The 21429-nt window shown below is 43.2% G+C and overlaps 1 protein-coding gene across 8 annotated transcripts in view; it reads left to right on the forward strand.

Annotated features, from left to right (window-relative positions):
• LOC123998083 (cAMP-specific 3',5'-cyclic phosphodiesterase 4C-like) overlaps positions 1-21429 on the forward strand; it is a 162398-nt gene that overhangs the window by 129829 nt on the left and 11140 nt on the right. For 6 of the 8 annotated variants that reach the window (XM_046302965.1, XM_046302984.1, XM_046303011.1 and 3 more), the window contains 8 exons: positions 1502-1693; positions 2748-2784; positions 3099-3228; positions 3844-3956; positions 11241-11334; positions 14898-15073; positions 15524-15622; positions 15847-16011. In XM_046302965.1, coding sequence (XP_046158921.1) covers positions 1502-1693; positions 2748-2784; positions 3099-3228; positions 3844-3956; positions 11241-11334; positions 14898-15073; positions 15524-15622; positions 15847-16011 — 1006 coding nt within the window. Of the gene's footprint in view, positions 1-1501; positions 1719-2125; positions 2145-2747; positions 2785-3098; positions 3229-3843; positions 3957-11240; positions 11335-14897; positions 15074-15523; positions 15623-15846; positions 16012-21429 lie in introns of those variants that run through there. The other 2 variants (XM_046303020.1, XM_046303029.1) reach the window with 2 other exon arrangements.

Consider the following 21429-nt stretch of genomic DNA (forward strand, 5'->3'; position numbering starts at 1 on the left):
TCTTCTGGAGTTGATCAGACATACAGTCACATTACTAGTAAGCCAAAAGGAGGAGGGTAATGTACTATTAGAACTTCTGCTGTATGTGTAAAGTCACTGCTGTATCAACTATACTTTGCTGGTGCAAAGTCTGATACGTAAAATGTATGCATAGATGACTATAAGTTGCTTTGGATAAAATCGTCTGCTAAATGGTATTTATTATTATTAACACTCCCTGTTCTTGACACATACATTTACATTTACATTTAAGTCATTTAGCAGACGCTCTTATCCAGAGCGACTTACATACTGTTGTGTATCCGACTTCCCACCAGAGACTGGGGTTCTATTCCCACGTCCAGCTTTCCCGTTGTTTCTCGCACTTGCCTTTCTCCACCTCTGATCTCCTAACTTAGTCTTAATACATTCTTAAAATATGAAAAGGAAAGTGGAATTCCACTCATCCATCAAACAGACCTCAATGTATTTTCTAGCTGTTGAGCAAAGAAACTACACATCACACCAAGACACTCACGGGAATCCTTGCAGCGTTCTTGGCAGCCTCCTGGGCCTGACGTGCCTCTGGAAACAGGTTCCCCAAGTCAGCATTATTATGAGATTGGATGGCTATGGATTGATCACCCTGATATTTTTAGGTCAGGGTCTGGCTGCAGGGGTGGATAGGTGCCATAAGCATGCCTGAAAGAGGGAGAGGAAGAACGCACTGATGACGTACAGTACCTGTCAAAAGTTTGGACACACCTACTCATTCAAGGGTTTTTATTTATTTTGACTATTTTCTACATTGTAGAATAACAGTGAAGACATCAAAACTATGAAATAACATATATGGAATCATGCAGTAACAAAAAAAGTGTTTTTGTGCAAAGCCGTCATCTAGGCAAAGGATGGCTACTTTGAAAAATCTCAAATATAAAATATTTTTGATTTGTGTAACACTTTTTTGGTTACTACATGATTCCATATGTGTTATTTTATAGTTGTAATGTATTCACTATTATTCTCCAATATAGAAAATGGCAAAAATAAAGAAAAACCCTTGAATGAGTAGGTGTGTCCAAACATTTGACTGGTACTTTATGTTGTGAAGTCAGTGCTGACGCTAGTGTGATTTGAGTAATGGGTGTTGGGGGTGGCAGATCACTAAGTCAGCTCATTTTTTATACTCAATATACTGTGTATTAGCAATGATGCTGGCAGTGATTGGTCAATGTTTTTTTAATGATTTCTGATTCACAAATCTTGTCAGACTTCCATGACTCTGACATCATACTGTACACAATAAATGAATGACAATGTCGTCCTGTCTTCCTGCTCCGCTGCTCCAGACACCTATTAACATGAATCTTGCCTTCTCTCTACCTTCTCTTCCCATGATGTTGATGGCTCTTGTCATTATTTTCTGTGATGACAATGCCAGTATGTCACTGCTGAACAAACTGAAAGACACTCATAACATGAATCCAACCCTTCTGCCTCTACCTTCTCTCCCCCTTAGCTTTGATGTGGAGAATGGGATGTCGGTGGGGCGCAGTCCCCTGGACCCCCAGGTCAGCCCCATCTCTGGCCTGGTCCTACAGGCCAACTACCCCCACAGCCAACGCCGCGAGTCCTTCCTCTATCGCTCCGACTCAGATTTCGACCTCTCGCCCAAAGCCATGTCCCGCAACTCCTCCACGGCCAGTGAGCTGTAGGTAGCATTGGACCAATGTGATGTATGATCCTCCTCCTTACACCTTCTCCAGGTCATTTTCTTCTTCCCCTCTCTCTTTTTCCCCATCTCTCTCTCTCTCTCTCTCTCTCATTCTCTCCCTCTCTCTTTCTCACTCACTATGTTGCTGTTTCTGTCCTGTCTCTCTCTTTGCCTCTTTGTTGGTCTCCCCCACCCCTGATATTTCACTTACCAATACTTCACTTACTCTCTCCATATTTATAATGACATAGCTAACCCTTCAACTATGATTCCACAGATTTCCCTAAAGACTCAACCTTAAAGTCAATTGAATTAAGTCTTAACAGTCTTGATTTGTTAATGTTTGTTTCTGGAGGTTATTTTACCCATGTTTAGTTTAGTCACTGGACTCTCTATGTCTTTAAAGGGAAGAGGGCTTGAAGCACTGGGAAGTTGGTTGGCTGCCGCGGTGAGAGACGCGCGTGACCAATGTTTTCTTTTTTACTTCCCCTTTAAGGCCTGTTCCACTTCACTTGCAGGTTTCAGACACTTCCTCCACTCACCAACCCCTTAACCCCCCCCACACCCTCCTGCTGAACACCACCCCACCCATACATACACGCCCCTCAGCCCCTTTCCTCCCAAACCATCCCAAAAAAAAGCCCCACAGTCCTTGCATCTGAGTTGAGCCTGCTACTGTATGTGTGCTGCATGAATAGCCTGAGGCCTATTATCTTAACCACAGAAAGGCTTGACCCCAAGACAACACATTATGTGCATGATGATTCCCCCACAGCACAGTTCCAAAGGGTAATGTCTGTTTTCCCAGGGTTCTCCCACAGTCAGTTGTGTGCATGTGACTTGTTTTCTCTCTGTGTCCAATGTGTTAACTGATGCAGGACATGAGGGTGTTCAGGTTGCAGTTAAGATGCCCTATGAGTACCATAGAGCCCCATTATATGTATTTTATATTAATATTAACCTTTTAAGATGCTGATATTCTGTTCTTCACCTGTTGGTTGAAGGTTTCGTATCTAACCAAGTGTTGTTGTTTTTTATTCTGTCATTTCAGACATGGAGAAGACATGATTGTGACACCATTTGCACAGGTTAGTGCTGTGTTCATGCTTTTTTCTCTCTCTCTCTCTCTCTCTCTCTCTCTCTCTCTCTCTCTCTCTCTCTCTCTCTCTCTCATGTGTGTGTGTGTGTGTGTGTGTGTGTGTGTGTGTGTGTGTGTGTGTGTGTGTGTGTGTGTGTGTGTGTGTGTGTGTGTGTGTGTGTGTGTGTGTGTGTGTGTGTGTGTGTGTGTGTGTGTGTGTGTGTGTGTGTGTGTGTGTTGGTATGAATTCCTGATGTTGAGCGTTGGAGATCAATTTGAAGGTCATAATGCAACATAACACTACCCTCCAACCTTTCTCTTTAGGTGCTTGCCAGTCTCCGAACAGTCAGAAGCAATTTTGCCTACATAACTCATCTGCAAGATCGGCCCAACAGGCGGTCATCAGGCAGCAACCCTCACTCCATAACTACCCACACCAAGTCAAGCATAACAGGTCAATATTATACTCATCTGATCTTACCTCTTACATGACTTCACAACAAGAATTTGCCTGTTGTGCCGATTCTTGTTCCCTAGTGTCTGCTTCACCCTGTAAAAATAACAAGTTCTCTAGAACTGAAAATACAGACCTACATAAGATTTGTTTGATGCTACTGCCACAATTTCTGTTATTGTAATCTGTCAGCTTTACATTGATAAGGGCAGTGCAGTGAGAATGTGAAGAGGACAACGAAAAGGCATACATTCAACACAATGAGTTTTATAGTCTCTGGTTCGAAATGGAACCAATCTTGATTTAAAAACAGAGCTTGCATTAGACGTTAGTGACTCGAAGTGAAAGACCTCACACAGACTTCTGTCCAGTGATTTTGGGGCGGCAGGTAGCCTAGTGGGAGAGCGTTGGACTTGTAACCGAAAGGTTATCCCCGAGCTGACAAGGTAAAGTTCTGTCGCTGGTTGGATGGTCTCTGATGGGCTTTTACTTGAAGAAAAGGAAAAACCGCGCTCACTGAAATTATTTAAGTTTTAATGTATTTTTTTAGCAGCAGAGATCAGAACAAACGCTCTCTCAGGGCTTTAACAGTAGTCTGACCTTTGACCCCCTCAGACGAGCCCTACCAGAAGCTGGCCATGGAGACGCTGGAGGAGCTGGACTGGTGTCTGGACCAGCTGGAGACCCTGCAGACCCGTCACTCAGTCAGTGAGATGGCTTCCAACAAGGTGAGCTGCGTTGCATTTGAACTGAGCCTCATCTACTGTAAAAACCTGGGAATGATTGCTTGAAGAATAGCAAAGATATAGGTCTGGTTAATGAAAAATCTAATCTCCATCTACAGTGCATTCGGAAAATAACTTTTTCCACATTTTGTTACGTTACATCCCTTTTCAAAAAATTTATTAAATATAAATGACAAAGCGAAAAAAGTTTTTTAGACATTTTTGCACAGTTTTATAAAAGAAATATTTTAATGTAGATTTGCACAAGTTTTTTACATTATGAGACTCAAAATTGAGCAAAGGTGCATCCTGTTTCCATTGATCATCCTTGATGTTTCTTCAATAGATTGGATTTGGAAAGGCACACACCTGTCTATGTCAGGTCCCACAGTTGACAGTGCATGTCAGAGCAAAAACCAAGCCGTGAGGTCGAAGGAATTGTCCGTAGAGCGCCGAGACAGGATTGTGGCTAGGCACAGATCTGGGGAAGGGTACCAAAACTGTTTTGCAGCATTGAAGGTTCCCAAGAACACAGTGGCCTCCATCATTCTTAAATTGAATAATGCTGGTGGCAGCATCATGCTGTGGGGAGGTGTTTCAGAGGTAGGGACTGGGAGACTAGTCATGATCGAGGGAAAGATGAACGGAGCAATGTACAGAGAGAGCCTTGATGAAAACCTGCTCCAAAGCGCTCAGGACCAAAGAACCGGGCGAAGGTTCACCTTCCAACAAATCTAACCAAATTGTATTTGTCACATGAGCAGAATACAACATTTCACCTTACAGTGAAATGCTTACTTACAAGCCCTTAACCAAAATTCAGTTTTAAGAAAAATACCTCCCCCAAAATAATAATAAAAGTAACAAATAATTAAAGAGCAGCAGTAAAATAACATTAGCGAGGCTATATACAGGGGATACTGGTACAGAGTCAGTGTGCAGGGGCACTGGTTAGTCAAGGTAATTGAGGTAATATGTACACGTAGGTAGAGTTATTAACTTCTTGCGTCGAGCAATCCCGTATCCGGGAGCGTAATCATTGCCTCAAGCTCATTACCAAAACGCAATGTTAACTATTCATGAAAATTGCAAATGAAATTAAATAAATATATTGGCTCACAAGCCTTTTGTTAACAACACTGACATCTCAGATTTTCTAAATATGCTTTTCAACCATAGCTACACAAGCATTTGTGTAAGAGTATTGATAGCTAGCATAGCATTAAGCCTAGCATTCAGCAGGCAACATTTTCACAAAAACAAGAAAAGCATTCAAATAAAATCATTTACCTTTGAAGAACTTCGGATGTTTTCAATGAGGAGACTCTCAGTTAGATAGCAAATGTTCAGTTTTTCCAAAAAGATTATTTGTGTAGGAGAAATCGCTCCGTTTTGTTCATCACGTTTGGCTAAGAAAAACACCGGAAAATTCAGTCATTACAACACCAAACCTTTTTCCAAATTAACTCCATAATATCGACAGAAACATGGCAAACGTTGTTTAGAATCAATCCTCAAGGTGTTTTCACATATCTATTCGATGATAAATCATTCGTGGCAGTTTGGTTTCCTCCTCTGAACCAAATGGAAAAATGCATGCAGCTGGAGATTACGCAATATTTTCGACGGAGGACACCAAGCGGACACCTGGTAAATTTAGTCTCTTATGGTCAATCTTCCAATGATATGCCTACAAATATGTCACAATGCTGTAGACACCTTGGGGAAACGACAGAAAGTGTAGGCTCATTCCTGGCGCATTCACAGCCATATAAGGAGACATTGGAACACAGCGCATTCAAAATCTGGTGCACTTCCTGTATGAATTTCATCTTGGATTCGCCTGTAGCATTAGTTCTGTGGCACTCACAGACAATATCTGTGCATAGATAATAACAGAGTAGCAGCAGTTTAAAATAGTCATTTGATTAGATGTTCAGGAGTCTTATGGCTTGGGGGTAGAAGCTGTTTAGAAGCCTCTTGGACCTAGACTTGGTGCTCTGATACCGCTTGCCGTGTGGTATCAGAGAGAATAGAATATGATTAGGATGGCTGGAGTCTTTGACAATTTTTAGGGCCTTCCTCTGACACTGCCTGGTATAGAGGTCCTGGATGGCAGGAAACTTGGACCCAGTGATGTACTGGGCCGTACGCACTAACCTAGTGCCTTGCGGTCAGAGGCCGAGCAGTGGTGCAACCCATCACAATGCTCTCAATGGTGCAGTTGTAGAACCTTTTGAGGATCTGAGGACCCATGCCAAATCTTTTCAGTCTCCTGAGGGGGAATAGGTTTTGTTTTGCCCTCTTCACGACTATCTTGGACAATGTTAGTTTGTTGGTGATGTGGACACCAAGGAACTTGAAGCTCTCAACCTGCTCCACTACAGCCCGGTCGATGAGAATGGGGGCATCCACAATCAATCTACAAGACAACGACCCTAAGCACACTGCCAAAACAACGCAGGAGTGGCTTTAGGACAAGTCTCTCTCTCTCTCTCTCTCTCTCTCTCTCTCTCTCTCTCTCTCTCTCTCACTCACTCACTCACTCACTCACTCACTCACTCACTCACTCACTCACTCACTCACTCACTCACTCACTCACTCACTCACTCACTCACTCACTCACTCACTCACTCACTCACTTACGTTGAGAGTGTGAGGATGGAGCAGCAGTCAGCCATGTGCTCTGGTGCCCTGCACCTAGCTGTACTGCCTCTGTCCCCTTAACCTCCACTGCCCGTCCCACTTACTAAGCTCAGAGCTACGGCGAAGCCTCGTCTTTGGCTGATTGCTGTTTGATCTCTTTCAATCTGGGACGTAAGGACTGTCAGTTTGTGATGAAACTCATTGGATAGACTGTAAAGTCCATGGAGAATAAGAGCGCCTCCTCCCAGCTGCCCACTGCACTGAGGCTAGGAAACACTGTCAACCTCTTTTTCGTATCATCTGAGATCCCCAAAGATTGGAAAGCTGCCGCGGTCATCCCCCTCTTCAAAGGTGGAGACACTCTAGACCCTAACTGTTACAGACCTATATCTATCCTACCCTGCCTTTCTAAGGTCTTCAAAAGCCAAGCTAACAAACAGATCACCGACCATTTTGAATCCCACCGTACCTTCTCCGCTATGCAATCTGGTTTCCGAGCTGGTCATGGGTGCACCTCGGCCACACTCAAGGTCCTAAACGATATCATAACCACCATTGATAAAAGACAATACTGTACAGCCGTCTTCATCGACCTGGCTAAGACTTTCGACTCTGTCAATCACCACATTCTCATCAGCAGACTCAACAGCCTTGGTTTCTCAAATGACTGCCTCGTCTGGTTCACCAACTACTTCTCAGACAGAGTTCAGTGTGTCAAATAGGAGGGCCTGTTGTCCGGACCTCTGGCAGTCTCTATGGGAGTGCCACAGGGTTCAATTCTTGGGCCGACTCTTTTCTCTGTATACATCAATGATGTCGCTCTTGCTGCTGGTGATTCTCTGATCCACCTCTACACAGACAACTCTATTCTTTATACTTCTGTCCCTTCTTTGGACACTGTGTTAACTAACCTCCAGACGAGCTTCAATGCCATAAAACTCTCCTTCCGTGGCCTCCAACTGTTCTTAAATACAAGTCAAACTAAATGCATGCTCTTCAACAGATCGCTACTCTGGACGGTTCTCGCTTAGAATATGTGGACATTTACAAATACCTATGTGTCTGGTTAGACTGTAAACTCTCCTTCCAGACTCACATTAAGCATTTCCAATCCAAAATTAAATCTAGAATCAACTTCCTATTTTGCAACAAAGCATCCTTTGCTCATGCTGCCAAACATACCCTCGTAAAACTGACTATCCTACAGATCCTTGACTTTGCGATGTCATTTACAAAATAGCCTCCAACACTCTACTCAGCAAATTGGATGTAGTCTATCACAGTGCCGTCCGTTTTGTCACCAAAGCCCCATACACTACCCACCACTGCGACCTGTAGGCTCTCGTTGGCTAGCCCTTGCTTCATATTCGTTGCTAAACCTACAGGTCATCTAGAAGTCTTTGCTAGGTAAATCCCCGCCTTATCTCAGCTCACTGGTCACCATAGCAGCACCCACCCATAGCATGCGCTCCAGCAGGTATATTTCACTAGTCACCCCCAAAGCCTATTCCTCGTTTGGCCGCCTTTCCTTCCAATTCTCTGCTGCTAATGACTGGAACAAAATGCAAATATCACTGAAGCTGGAGACTCCTAACTTTAAGCACCAGCTGTCAGAGCAGCTCACAGATCATTGTACCTGTACATAGCCCATCTGTAAATAGCCCATCTGTAAATAGCCCATCTGTAAATAGCCCATCTGTAAATAGCCCATCCAACTACCTCATCCCCATATTGTTATTCATAATGTCTTTGCTCCTTTTCATTACCTCAGTATCTCTACTTGCACATTCATCTTCTGCACATCTATCACTCCAGTGTTTAATTGTTAAATTGTAAGTACTTCGCCACTACAGCCTATGTATTGTATTACCTCCCTAATCTTACCTCATTTTCACACCCTGTATATAGATTTTTTTCTAGTGTGTTATTGACTGTACGTTTGTTTATTCCATGTGTAACTCTGTGTTTGTGTCGCACTGCTTTGTTTATCTTGGCCAGGTCGCAGTTGTAAATGAGAACTTGTTCTAAACTGGCCTACCTGGTAAATAAAGGTGAAATAACTCAAAAATAGACCTGTACAATCTGCTACTGGATTTTATTCAACAAAGTTGGTTTCTGCTGGTCACTCGTCTTTGTTTTTTACATTCAACATGTGTCCACTGAAATGCCCTACGTCACTTTGCTTTCTATGTTTTGGACATTCATACCGTTGAGTGCACGGGAACGTGTGTGTCAGGATGTCCTTTTCTGTTATCTCAGTGCAAACTTCTTAACTGGATGACAAGAAGTGTGCTTTGGTGTACTGTAGGACACAGTATGTATTTGGATGTCAGTGATTTTGCATATTATGTCAGTGAGATTTGATAAAACTGCATATTATTCAGTCTACACATGCCTGTTCCATTGGGTGTATGTGTGTGAGTGTGATTACAAATCTCTGAGTACTCTAACTGTTCCTTCCTGTATGTCTGTGTGTGTACATGATATGTCTCCTTTAAGAGTGCATACTGTAGTTTGTCCCCTACCCACGTGTCTGATTACATAGCCTCTGCCGAGTCCCCATCAACAGGGGAAATGGAAAGAGCCTGGGACTCGACTTCTGCTTTTGGGTGTCAACAAGGCGATGCTCCATCTTAACTCCTCCTCCACATATACTGGATTGGTTGAACAGTGCAGAAGAGAACCCTACAGCTTTTTTTTTTATCTGGTCAAGACCAGTATGTAAGGGATTTAGTTTCAGGCGATTCTTTTAGGCCTGCTATGTTCAGTTAGTGATTACATAACGGTTCGAGCCCAGCTGAAAACACTGTTCCAGTCCTTGTGCCCTCCAGTGTGATGCACTGAATAGACTAGGATATGAGGTTGTGTCATGAAAGAAGTGAATGATTATTTTGTTTTAAATACATATTTTTGGATTCATTTTCTGGTCTTATTGATATAATTGACTACTGTTACTCTATTGATATCCCATGTTACACTTGACTTTTTCTATAACCTGACATGTTATTCAGTATGAGGGGGATCAAGGAAATCACTTCTGTCATATTATTTACTTGTTAGTTACTCCTGACACTTGAGTGTGGTGTGAAAAATCACACCAAACAGAATTCAAAAATCTAGTTTATTGCCATTTTGAACTCTCATTTGGTTTTGTTAATTTCAAATTTTCCACATATTATGATAGGAACTTTACTGCTGGTACACTTTTTCTACTGAAGTACAGTTGAAGTCGGGAGTTTACATACACTTAGGTTGAGGTCATTAAAACTCATTTTTCAACCACTCCACAAATTTCTTGTTAATAAACTATAGTTTTGGCAAGTCGGTTAAGACATCTACTTTGTGCATGACGCAAGTAATTTTTCCAACAATTGTTTAAAGACAGATTATTTCATTTATAATTCACTGTATCATAAATCCAGTGGGTCAGAAGTTTACATACACTTAAGTTGACTGGGCCTTTAAACAACTTGGAAAATTCTAGAAAATTATGTCATGGCTTTAGAAGATTCTGATAGGGTAATTGACATCATTTGAGTCAATTTGAGGTGTACCTGTGGATGTATTTCAAGGCCTACCTTGAAACGTTCATCTGTACAAACAATAGTACGCAAGTACAAACACCATGGGACCACGCAGCCGTCATACCACTCAGGAAGGAGACGTGTTCTGTCTCCTAGAGATGAACGTACTTTGGTGCGAAAAGTGCAAATCAATCCCATAACAACAACAAAGGACATTGTGAAGATGCAAAACACAAAGATTGTACTTTTTGGAGAAATGTCCTCTGGTCTGATGAAACAAAAATAGAACTGTTTGGACATAATGACCATCGTTATGTTTGGAGGAATAAGGGGGAGGCTTGCAAACCGAAGAACACCATCCCAACCGTGAAGCACGGGGGTGGCAGCATCATGTTGTGGGGGTGCTTTGCTGCAAGAGGGACTGGTGCACTTCACAAAATAGATGGCATCATGAGGATGGAAAATTACATGGAAGCAACACCTCAAGACATCAGTCAGGAAGTTAAAGCTTGGTCGCAAATGGATATTCCAAATGGACAATGACCCCAAGCATACTTCCAAAGTTGTGGCAAAATTGCTTAAGGACAACAAAGTCAAGGTATCGGAGTCGCCATCACAAATCCCTGACCTCAATCCTATAGAACATTTCTGGGCAGAACTGAAAAAGTGTGTGCGAGCAAGGAGGCCTACCAACCTGACTAAGTTACACCACAAAATTCACCCAACTTATTTGTGGGACGCTTGTGGAAGGCAACCTGAAATGTTTGACCCAAGTTAAACAATTTAAAGGCAATGTTACCAAATACGAATTGAGTGTATGTAAACTTCTGACCCACTGGGAATGTGATGAAATGAATAAAAGCTTAAATAAATCATTCTCTGCTATTATTATGACATTTCACATTCTTAAAATGAAGTGGTGATCCTACCTGACCTAAGACAGAATTGTTTTACTAGGATTAAATGTCAGGAATTGTGAAAAACTGAGTTAAAGGGTATTTGGCTAAGGTGTATGTAAACTTCCGACTTCAACTGTATGTTCTACCTTCCCCACTGTATTTCCATGTATGAACTTGTGTCACTGATGCTTGTCGTTGTGTCTGATCTTGTTTTCCAGTTCAAAAGGATGTTGAACAGAGAGCTCACCCAGTTGTCAGAAACCAGCCGGTCAGGAAACCAAGTCTCAGAGTTTATCGCCAACACTTTCTTAGGTGAGTGACAACAGCACTCTAAGTATGGTTCCTGAACTGGCATTGCAATGTCTAGGCAAGGTATTCATTTAGACCCTACTATCAAATAAGAATTGATGTAAAGCATTCATCCTGCTCAAAAATTGGAACATAAATACAATATTTATTCGCTTTATAGGGCATTATACAGCTCTACAAATGTAGTCATAGATGTTTATGAGCAGTGCCTATGTTTTGTATTATTATGCATAGCTCATAAGGCATTATACATGTGCTTATAATGCACTATGAATTAAAATATACTTACAAAATTACTACAGCATGTTTTGTATATAATTAGTTGGAGTAGTGAACAGGCCAACATACATACTGCATGACATCATGTAGTAGTATGTGGTTGCAAAACTTGGCATTTGTCATGCATGTCTGCTGGCCTATTAGCCAGCATGTTAGAGGAAAGAGAAGGGCTTCCAAAGGAAGCAGGCAGCAAGGCATTCCTGGACATGTTGTCTGGCGTTGCCATGGAGACGGCAATATTATTAGACTGCCTTTTGCGTCAATACCTCAATACCACTGATATTGTGGCGGAATGGAGCTTCACCAAAATGCTTGAGAGAAAATGGAGCCTGAAAATATATGTCCATTTGATATGATTTGGTTTGTTTTGACGTTGGCTGGAATCAGAAAGGAGAACTATGGCTTTGGGTGAAAGGAAAAGGAAATATTGAGAGATTGGTGAGACCGCTTCACTTGATGTGGTGTGGTGGCAGATCGTGTGTCCTCGTAATGATATTTGCATGCTTCGAATCTGGGATTATGATCTGTCTTCTCATATTTGCCACTGTCTGACTACCAGGAGTCATTATTGCTGGAGAGTTATCAGTTGAAGCAGTATTCCTAGTACTAGTTTAATTGATTTCTCACTTGATTTGTGGTGGAAATATCTTAGATTAGGTCGTAAAATAAACAATCAACTGTTAATTTTCTTTAGTTTTCAGTATCTAGCATGTAAATCTTGTTGCAGCTAAGCGACTACACAACATAACAATACATGAATTGCTCTATAACGGTGACAAACGGTGCCCATAAACTGTTAGGGCCTACATAAAGATGTCCCAACAGCAGAGCTTTCTTTTCAGCACCATGGAGTGAATCCTTACCACCGTTAAACCTGCGTTGTCTGGCAGCAAAACAGTTAATTCAGCCTCATTTACTGCCTTTTTAAAAAACATAGCTGAGATGGCTGACTTGTCTAAACAAATGTGGTTTCTACTGACAATTGAGATGTACAAACTACGGCCTAAGAGAATGATGAGTGGATGGCCATCTGTAATTTTGATTAAGACATTAATGAGCGAGCAAAGACGGTGTAACGGCGTTCGTTTGTCGAAAGAGAGTCGGACCAAAATGCAGCGTGGTGATTACTCATGTTCTTGAATGAAAAAACAACGATACATGAAATAACTAAATATATACAAATAACAACAAACGGAATGTGAAAACCTAATTACAGCCTATCTGGTGAACACTACACAGAGACAGGAACAATCACCCACGAAATACACAGTGAAACCCCGGCTACCTAAATATGGTTCCCAATCAGAGACAACGAGAATCACCTGACTCTGATTGAGAACCGCCTCAGGCAGCCAAACCTATGCTACACCCCTACTCAGCCGCAATCCCAATGCCTACAAAACCCCAATACGAAATACAACAAAATAACCCCATGTCACACCCTGGCCTGACCAAATATATAACGAAAACACAAAAATACTATGACCAAGGCGTGACAGACTGACGTGGTCAATATAACTATTTGTTCAGCACTTTTGAAATGTACAGCGACAAAATTCAGAACATGGGTCGTTCTTACAGTATTCTCCCTGTACACCAAGTCAGAACTGTAGGATAAATTAAGGGGGAATATAAGCAGACAAGGAAAGCTCTTACAAATATTTGATGATTACATTTCTCAAAAAACGGTTATAGGCTATATGTGCACCACACCAAGTCAGAACAGTAGGCAACGTTAGGCTACGTTATGAGGGTAAAAGGACCAAATTATTAGTGTGAGGCACATGGGCTACTAACAGCTTACTACACAACAAACAATTATGTATACAGCAGCTAAGAAAGTAATACTATCTCCCTGGCATATAACATAATTTATGCAGCAGCATACAATACATTTTTGGACTCACCTTGTTGAGCTGTGCTCACTTGAACGGGATGGTGGCCCGGCGGTTCTTCTTGTGGGCAAATTTTGTCAGTAAAGTCTGGTATTCTCTGGGTTTATGGTGCTTTCAAGATAACTGGGAGCTCGGAAAAGAACAAGGTTGAATCATGACGTCAGTTATCTTCAGGTCGGAGCTCTAGTAAAAGGCCAGGGTTGCCGACTTGGATGATCGTTCAAAACGTATTTTCTCAGTCAGAGCTAATTCTTTTCCTGAGTTCCCAGTTATTTTAAACTCACTGAAGTCTGAGGTTTCCCAGTTCAGAGTTTCCAGTTGTTTTGAACACGACAGAAGTCATGCTGGATTGACAGCATGGCCAGTGTATTCAACATTTTCTGGCCCATGGTGTTGCATGTTTATTCTTTTAATCTTGAAAAAGAGACCCTTAAACCAAACCTTACCCTCTCCACTGAATAGCAGGCTAGTGATTGCTTTGCAATGCTTGCAGTTAGCCACTGATTCCTTCCAAACCACTCATTGTTGAATTAGCGATTTCCAACTTGTTGTGTAATGTTGATGGCTGATGAGCACCGATACATTTTATTTATAATTTCTCTTCATATGACAAGGATTGAAAGGGATTTTATAGTAGATTGTCAATTTGATTTGATGATGACTGCTTGTCTAGCTTGCTAGCTAAGATTTTGAAAGTATGATATTGACATGATCAGTCTAATCAAAGCTATAGACATGCACCAGTGACCAGCTTTACTTGTGTAAGAGAAAAATAGAAAAGGAATAATGTCTGCTTCATCAATCTTCTGTCTTCTACAGTAGATATAATGTGATTTGACTTTTTTTCTGTGGCCAATTACCTTGAGGCTTCTTGGATGGGCATGGCTAATGTAAATCTATGGCAGCATCCAAGGGGCTTGAATTGTTGAGCTCCACTCATAGATTTTGCGGGGAAGTAGTGTCCCCATGAGTGACAGAAAACTGAACCAATTACGGCGCAACTAGAGAACATTACCAAACCCTACGTTCTGTATATTCTGCTGGCTTGCACCACCACCACAGAAAGCACTGAGCTAGGCTGAAGCAAAAAAGGACCATGTTTGTATGCAGCTTTATTAACAAAATTATTATCTTTTTTACATTATTTGCAAACTGACATGACACGTTTTATTATTTTTTGCTAAATAGGTGGGGCTCATAACATGAATGACAGGTTGCTACTCCTCCTATATATTAGTTGAAATAAAATAAATAATCTACCTGCCTTACCAGCTGGCAAATAGTCAGGGCTTCCCTCCTAACACCAACACAGCCACAGTCCAATGGGCATATATTTTTTTCAGTCTCTCTCTCTTCTGTCTCTCTCTCTTCTGTCTCTCGCTCTCTCTGTAGAAAAGCAGCATGATGTGGAGATTATGTCTGGGCCTCCTAAGGAGAAAGACAAGAAGAAGAAGAGGCCCATGTCCCAGATCGTTGCAGTGAAGAAGCCTGCCCTCAGCCCCAACCTCACCCCCACCCAGATCCCCCGTTTCGGGGTCACCACCCTCCAGGAGGGCTTATTGGCCACGGTGGGCAGCACACACACACACACACACACACACACACACACACACACACACACACACACACACACACACACACACACACACACACACACACACACACACACACACACACACACACACACACACACACACACACACACACACACACACACACACACACAGACACACATACTTACACAGACAGGTGCACATTGTCATACTGAAGAATGGCTAAGTTACTTTAATGCTTATTGCTTGGCCTTTAATGTTGTAATATAATGTCAGTGAAGTATTATTGCCAAACTTGTCACGTCATCTGGAGGACCGCAATGGGAAAAGTATTATACTTTTTGTGCCATTCTCATATCTTTTGTTATGCATGTTAAAAAAGTTGAATATTTCTTATTTATTAAATACAATTCTGCTTAATTGCCATATCAGACATGTTCTCACTTTATTGTGTTGTGGTTCTAGGAATTTGAGGAGATCAACAGATGGGGTCTAGATATTTTCAAGATCGCTGAATACTCGGGGAATCGGCCTTTGACAGTGGTCATGTACTCCATTTTCCAGGTATGAGTCTCCAATGCCAAATGCATCAATTCTGTTTGTACATTACAGCAGCCAAATGTAGCATTCTTTAGAATTCCTTCCAAGACATTTGAATCTTGGTGTAATGGCCAAGGGTTTGAGTCCCGGTCAGGGCTACTCCAAATACACTTCAATACTTTACCAAACGTTTGTTACATATTTGCTCTACTCTTGTGAGCCTGGTTTCTGTTGCTGCCCTACCTCAGGAGCGAGAGCTGCTGAAAAACTTTAAGATCCCAGCCGACACCTTCATCACCTTCATGATGACCCTGGAGGACCACTACCACGCCGACGTGGCCTACCACAACAACATCCACGCTGCCGACGTGGTACAGTCCACCCACGTTCTCCTCTCCACCCCTGCCCTGGAGGTATGGAAAACTCCATTATGAGGAAGATTAAAGGATGATGTCCGGCCATATTCTATATTATAATCTAGTTGGTAGACGTGCCCTGTGTATATCTTTGGATTTGATCAAGTTTATCAGTCCATATTGAGGTAGAAGGGGTTTGTTCATGGTATAGAAAGAAAATATGAGGTGAATAGAATGTCTCCACGCTACGTGTTAATACTTAGTAATACTTCAAATCAAATTGTATTTGTCACATGCGCCGAATACAACATGTGTAAACCTTACAGTGAAATGCGTACTTACAAACGCTTAATCAACAATGCAGTTTTAAGAAAATACAAAGAAAAGTAAGAGACAAGAATAACAAATGATTAAAGAGCAGCAGTAAATTACAATAGTGGGGCTTTATTCAGGGGGTACCGGTACAGAGTCAATGTGTGGGGGCACCGGTGTCTTGGTAATTGAGGTAATATGTACATGTAGGTAGAGTTATTAAAGTGACTATACATAGATAATAACAGAGTAGCGTGGGGGGGGGGGGGGGGGGGCAATGCAAATAGTCTGGGTAGCCATTTGATTAGCTCTTCGGGAGTCTTATGGCTTGGGGGTAGAAGCTGTTTAGAAGCCTCTTGGACCTAGACTTGGCGCTCTGATACCGCTTGCCGTGTGGTATCAGAGAGAACAGAATATGATTAGGGTGGCTAGAGTCTTTGACCATTTTTTAGGGCCTTCCTCTGACACTGCCTGGTATAGAGGTCCTGGATGGCAGGAAGCTTGGCCCCAGTGATGTACTGGGCCGTATGAATTACACTTTGTAGTGCCTTGCAGTTGGAGGCCGAGCATTTGCCATACCAGGCAGTGATTCAACCCGTCAGGATGCTCTCGATTGTGCAGCTGTAAAACCTTTTGCGGATCTGAGGACCCATGCCAAATATTTTCAGTCTCCTGAGGGGGAATAGGTTTTGTCGTGCCCTCTTCACAACTGTCTTGACATGCTTTTTATTTATTTTTATTTCACCTTTATTTAACCAGGTAGGCTAGTTGAGAACAAGTTCTCATTTGCAACTGCGACCTGGCCAAGATAAAGCATAGCAATTCGACACATACAACAACACAGAGTTACACATGGAATAAACAAAACATACAGTCAAAAATACAGTAGAACAAAATAAAACAAAAAGTCTATATACAGTGAGTGCAAATGAGGTAAGTTAAGGAAATAAATAGGCCATGGTGGTGAAGTAATTACATTATAGCAATAAAACACTGGAATGGTAGATTGGCAGAAGATTAATGTGCAGGTAGAGATACTGGGGTGCAAAGGAGCAAAATAAATAAATACCAGTATGGGGATGAGGTCGGTAGATAGATGTGCTATGTACAGGTGCAGTGATCTGTAAGCTGCTCTGACAGCTGGTGCTTAAAGCTAGTGAGGGAGATGTGAGTCTAGCTTCAGAGATTGTGCTTGGACCATGTTAGTTTGTTGGTGATGTAGAGCTCTCAAAGTGCTCCACTACAGCCCCATCGATGAGAATGGGGGTGTGCTCAGTCCTCCTTTTCCTGTAGTCCACAATCATCTCCTTTGTCTTGATCACATTGAGGGAGAGTTTGCTGTCCTGGCGCAACACGATCAGGTCTCTGACCTCCTCCCTATAGGCTTTCTAACTCGGGTTTCCAACTTAATGATGGTGGTGGAGTCGTGCTTGACCGTGCAGTCGAGTGAACAGGGAGTACAGGAGGGGACTAAGCACACACCCCTGAGGGGCCCCCATGTTGAGGATCAGTGTGGTGGATGTTGTTGCCTATCTTTACCACTTGGGGGCAGTCCGTCAGGAAGTCCAGGATCCAGTTGAAGAGGGAGGTGTTTAGTCCCAGGGTCCTTAGCTTATTGATGAGCTTTTGAGGGCACTATGGTGTTGAACGCTGAGCTGTAGTCAATGAATAGCATTCTCACATAGGTGTTCCTTTTGTCCAGGTGGGAAAGGGCAGTTTGGAGAACAATAGAGATTGCATCATCTGTGGATCTGTTGGTGCGGTATACAAATTGGAGTGGGTCTACGGTTTCTGGGATAATGGTGTTGATGTGAGCCATGACCAGCCTTTCAAATAATTTTATGGCTACAGATGTGAGTGCTACGGGTTAGTAGTCATTTAGGCAGGTTACCTTAGTATTCTTGGGCACAGGCACTAGGGTGGTCTGCTTAAAACATGTTGGTATTACAGTCTCGGACAGGGAGACATTGAAAATGTCAGTGAAGACACTTGCCAGTTGGTCAGTGCGCATGCTCAGAGTACACGTCCTGGTAATCAGTCTGGCCCTGCGGCCTTGTGAATTTTGACCTGTTTAAAGGTCTTACTCACATCGGCTGCAGAGAGCATGATCACACAGTCGTCCAGAACAGCTTCATGCTGTCATGCATGTTTCAGTGTTACTTACCTCGAAGCGAGCATAGAAGAAGTTTAGCTCATCTGGTAGGCTCATGTCCCTGGGGCCGTGCTTCTCTTTGTAGTCTGTAATCATTTACAAGCCCTGCCACATCTGACGAGCGTCAGAGCCAGTGTAGTACGATTTGATCTAAGTCCTATATGAACGCTATGCCTGTTTGATGGTTCGTCGGAGGGCATAGCGGGATTTCTTATAAGCTACAAGGTCCGATAGGAATACAGGGAACTCAGTGAGGAATGCTGTATATGGCCCAGGAGACCTGTAAGCAGTAGCTATAGAAAGTGATTGAGTAGGCCACTTAGATTTCATGACTAGCAGCTCAAGACGAAAACGTCTTTTTTTGGGGTAAATTGAAATTTGCTATCATAAATGTTAGCAACACCTCCACATTTGTGGGATGCGCGGGATATATGTTCACTAGTGTAGACAGGAGGTGAGTCCTCATTTAACACAGTCAATTCATCAGGCTTAAGCCATGTTTCAGTCAGGCCAATCACATCAAGATTATGATCAGTGATTAGTTCATTGACTATAACTGCCTTGGAAGTGAGGGATCTAACATTAAGTAGCCCTATTTTGAGATGTGAGGTATCACAATCTCTTTCAATAATGGCAGGAATAGAGGAGGTCTTTATTCTAGTGAGATTGCTAAGGCGAACATCACCATGTTTAGTTTTTCCCAACCTAAGTCGAGGCACAGACACGGTCTCAATGGGGATAGCTGAGCTGACTAAACTGACTGTGCTAGTGGCAGACTCCACTAAGCTGGCAGGCTGGCTAACAGCCTGCTGCCTGGCCTGCACCCTATTTCATTGTGGAGCTAGGGGAGTTAGAGCCCTGTCTATGTTCATAGATAAGATTAGAGCACCCATCCAGCTAGGATGGAGTCCGTCACTCCTCAACAGGCCAGGCTTGGTCCTGTTTGTGGGTGAGTCCCAGAAAGAGGGCCAATTATCTACAAATCCTATCTTTTGGGAGGGGCAGAAAACAGTTTTCAACCAGCGATTGAGTTGTAAGACTCCGCTGTCGAGCTCATCACTCCCTCTAACTGGGAAGGGGCCAGAGACAATTACTAGATGCTGACACATCTTTCTACCTGATTTACACACTGAAGCTATGTTGCGCTTGGTGACGACCTCTGACTGTTTCATCCTAACATCGTTGGTGCCAAAGTGGATAACAATATCCTTATACTCGCTACACTTGGCAGTTTTAGCTTTAGCCAGCACCATCTTCAGATTAGCCTGAACGTCGGTAGTCCTGCCCCCTGGTAAACAGTGTATGATTGCTGGATGATTCGTTTTAAGTCTAATACTGCGGGTAATGAATTGAAAACCCAATGACTCTGGTTTTCAATTTGTCAGAGTTAATGGTTGGAGGCTTCGGCGCCTCAGACCCCGTAACGGGTGGAGGAGAGACCAGAGAAGGCTCGGTCTCTGACTCCGACTCATTCAGCTGAATGAGCGACACCGGTTGAGCATTCCTACAGTATTTCCCTCCAGAAGCCATGAGAAAGTTGTCCGGCTACAGGGACCGTGTGAGGGGATTTATACTACTATCTGTACGTACTGGTGGCACAGACACTGTTTCATCCTTTCCTACACTGAAATTACTCTTGCCTAACGATTGCGTCTGAAGCTGGGCTTGCCGCACATTCTCCTGTATATTATGAGTACAGCGACTGCAATTAGAAGGCATCATGTTAATGTTACTACTTAGCTTTGGCTGGTGGAGGTCCTGACGAACCACGTCCAGTTAAAGCGTCCGGAGTGTGAAAGTTGAATGAAAAAAAAGTTGAGTGAGTGAAAAACAAAATATATAAACGGTAATTCGAGAGCTTCTGGTCAGCGGGGTGGTGGCATAGGGATCCTTATCTCTCCCATGTGGTCATTCTCTCTTTCTCCCCTTACCCATCTGTCTATCGCCTCCTTTGAATTTCATGCTGTCACAGTTACCAGCCCTTTCAAGCTTAACATCCTTATCATTTATCGCCCTCCAGGTCCCCTCGGAGAGTTCATCAATGAGCTTGATGCCTTGATAAGCTCCTTTCCTGAGGACGGCTCACCTCTCACAGTTCTGGGCGACTTTAACCTCCCCACGTCTACCTTTGACTCATTCCTCTCTGCCTCCTTCTTTCCACTCCTCTCCTCTTTTGACCTCACCCTCTCACCTTCCCCCCCTACTCACAAGGCAGGCAATACGCTCGACCTCATCTTTACTAGATGCTGTTCTTCCACTAACCTCATTGCAACTCCCCTCCAAGTCTCCGACCACTACCTTGTATCCTTTTCCCTCTCGCTCTCATCCAACACTTCCCACACTGCCCCTACTCGGATGGTATCGCGCCGTCCCAACCTTCGCTCTCTCTCCCCGCTACTCTCTCCTCTTCCATCCTATCATCTCTTCCCTCTGCTCAAACCTTCTCCAACCTATCTCCTGATTCTGCCTCCTCAACCCTCCTCTCCTCCCTTTCTGCATCCTTTGACTCTCTATGTCCCCTATCTTCCAGGCCGGCTCGGTCCTCCCCTCCCGCTCCGTGGCTTGACGACTCAATGCGAGCTCACAGAACAGGGCTCCGGAAGGCCGAGCGGAAATGGAGGAAAACTCGCCTCCCTGCGGACCTGGCATCCTTTCACTCCATCCTCTCTACATTTTCCTCCTCTGTCTCTGCTGCTAAAGCCACTTTCTACCACTCTAAATTCCAAGCATCTGCCTCTAACCCTAGGAAGCTCTTTGCCACATTCTCCTCCCTCCTGAATCCTCCTCCCCCTCCCCCTCCTCCCTCTCTGCAGATGACTTCGTCAACCATTTTGAAAAGAAGATCGACGACATCCGATCCTCGTTTGCTAAGTCAAACAACACCGCTGGTTCTGCTCACACTGCCCTACCCTGTGCTCTGACCTCTTTCTCCCCTCTCTTTCCAGATGAAATCTCGCGTCTTGTGACGGCCGGCCGCCCAACAACCTGCCCGCTCGACCCTATCCCCTCCT

Source organism: Oncorhynchus gorbuscha, linkage group LG02 (genome assembly GCF_021184085.1).
Source record: "Oncorhynchus gorbuscha isolate QuinsamMale2020 ecotype Even-year linkage group LG02, OgorEven_v1.0, whole genome shotgun sequence".
NCBI lineage: Eukaryota > Metazoa > Chordata > Actinopteri > Salmoniformes > Salmonidae > Oncorhynchus > Oncorhynchus gorbuscha.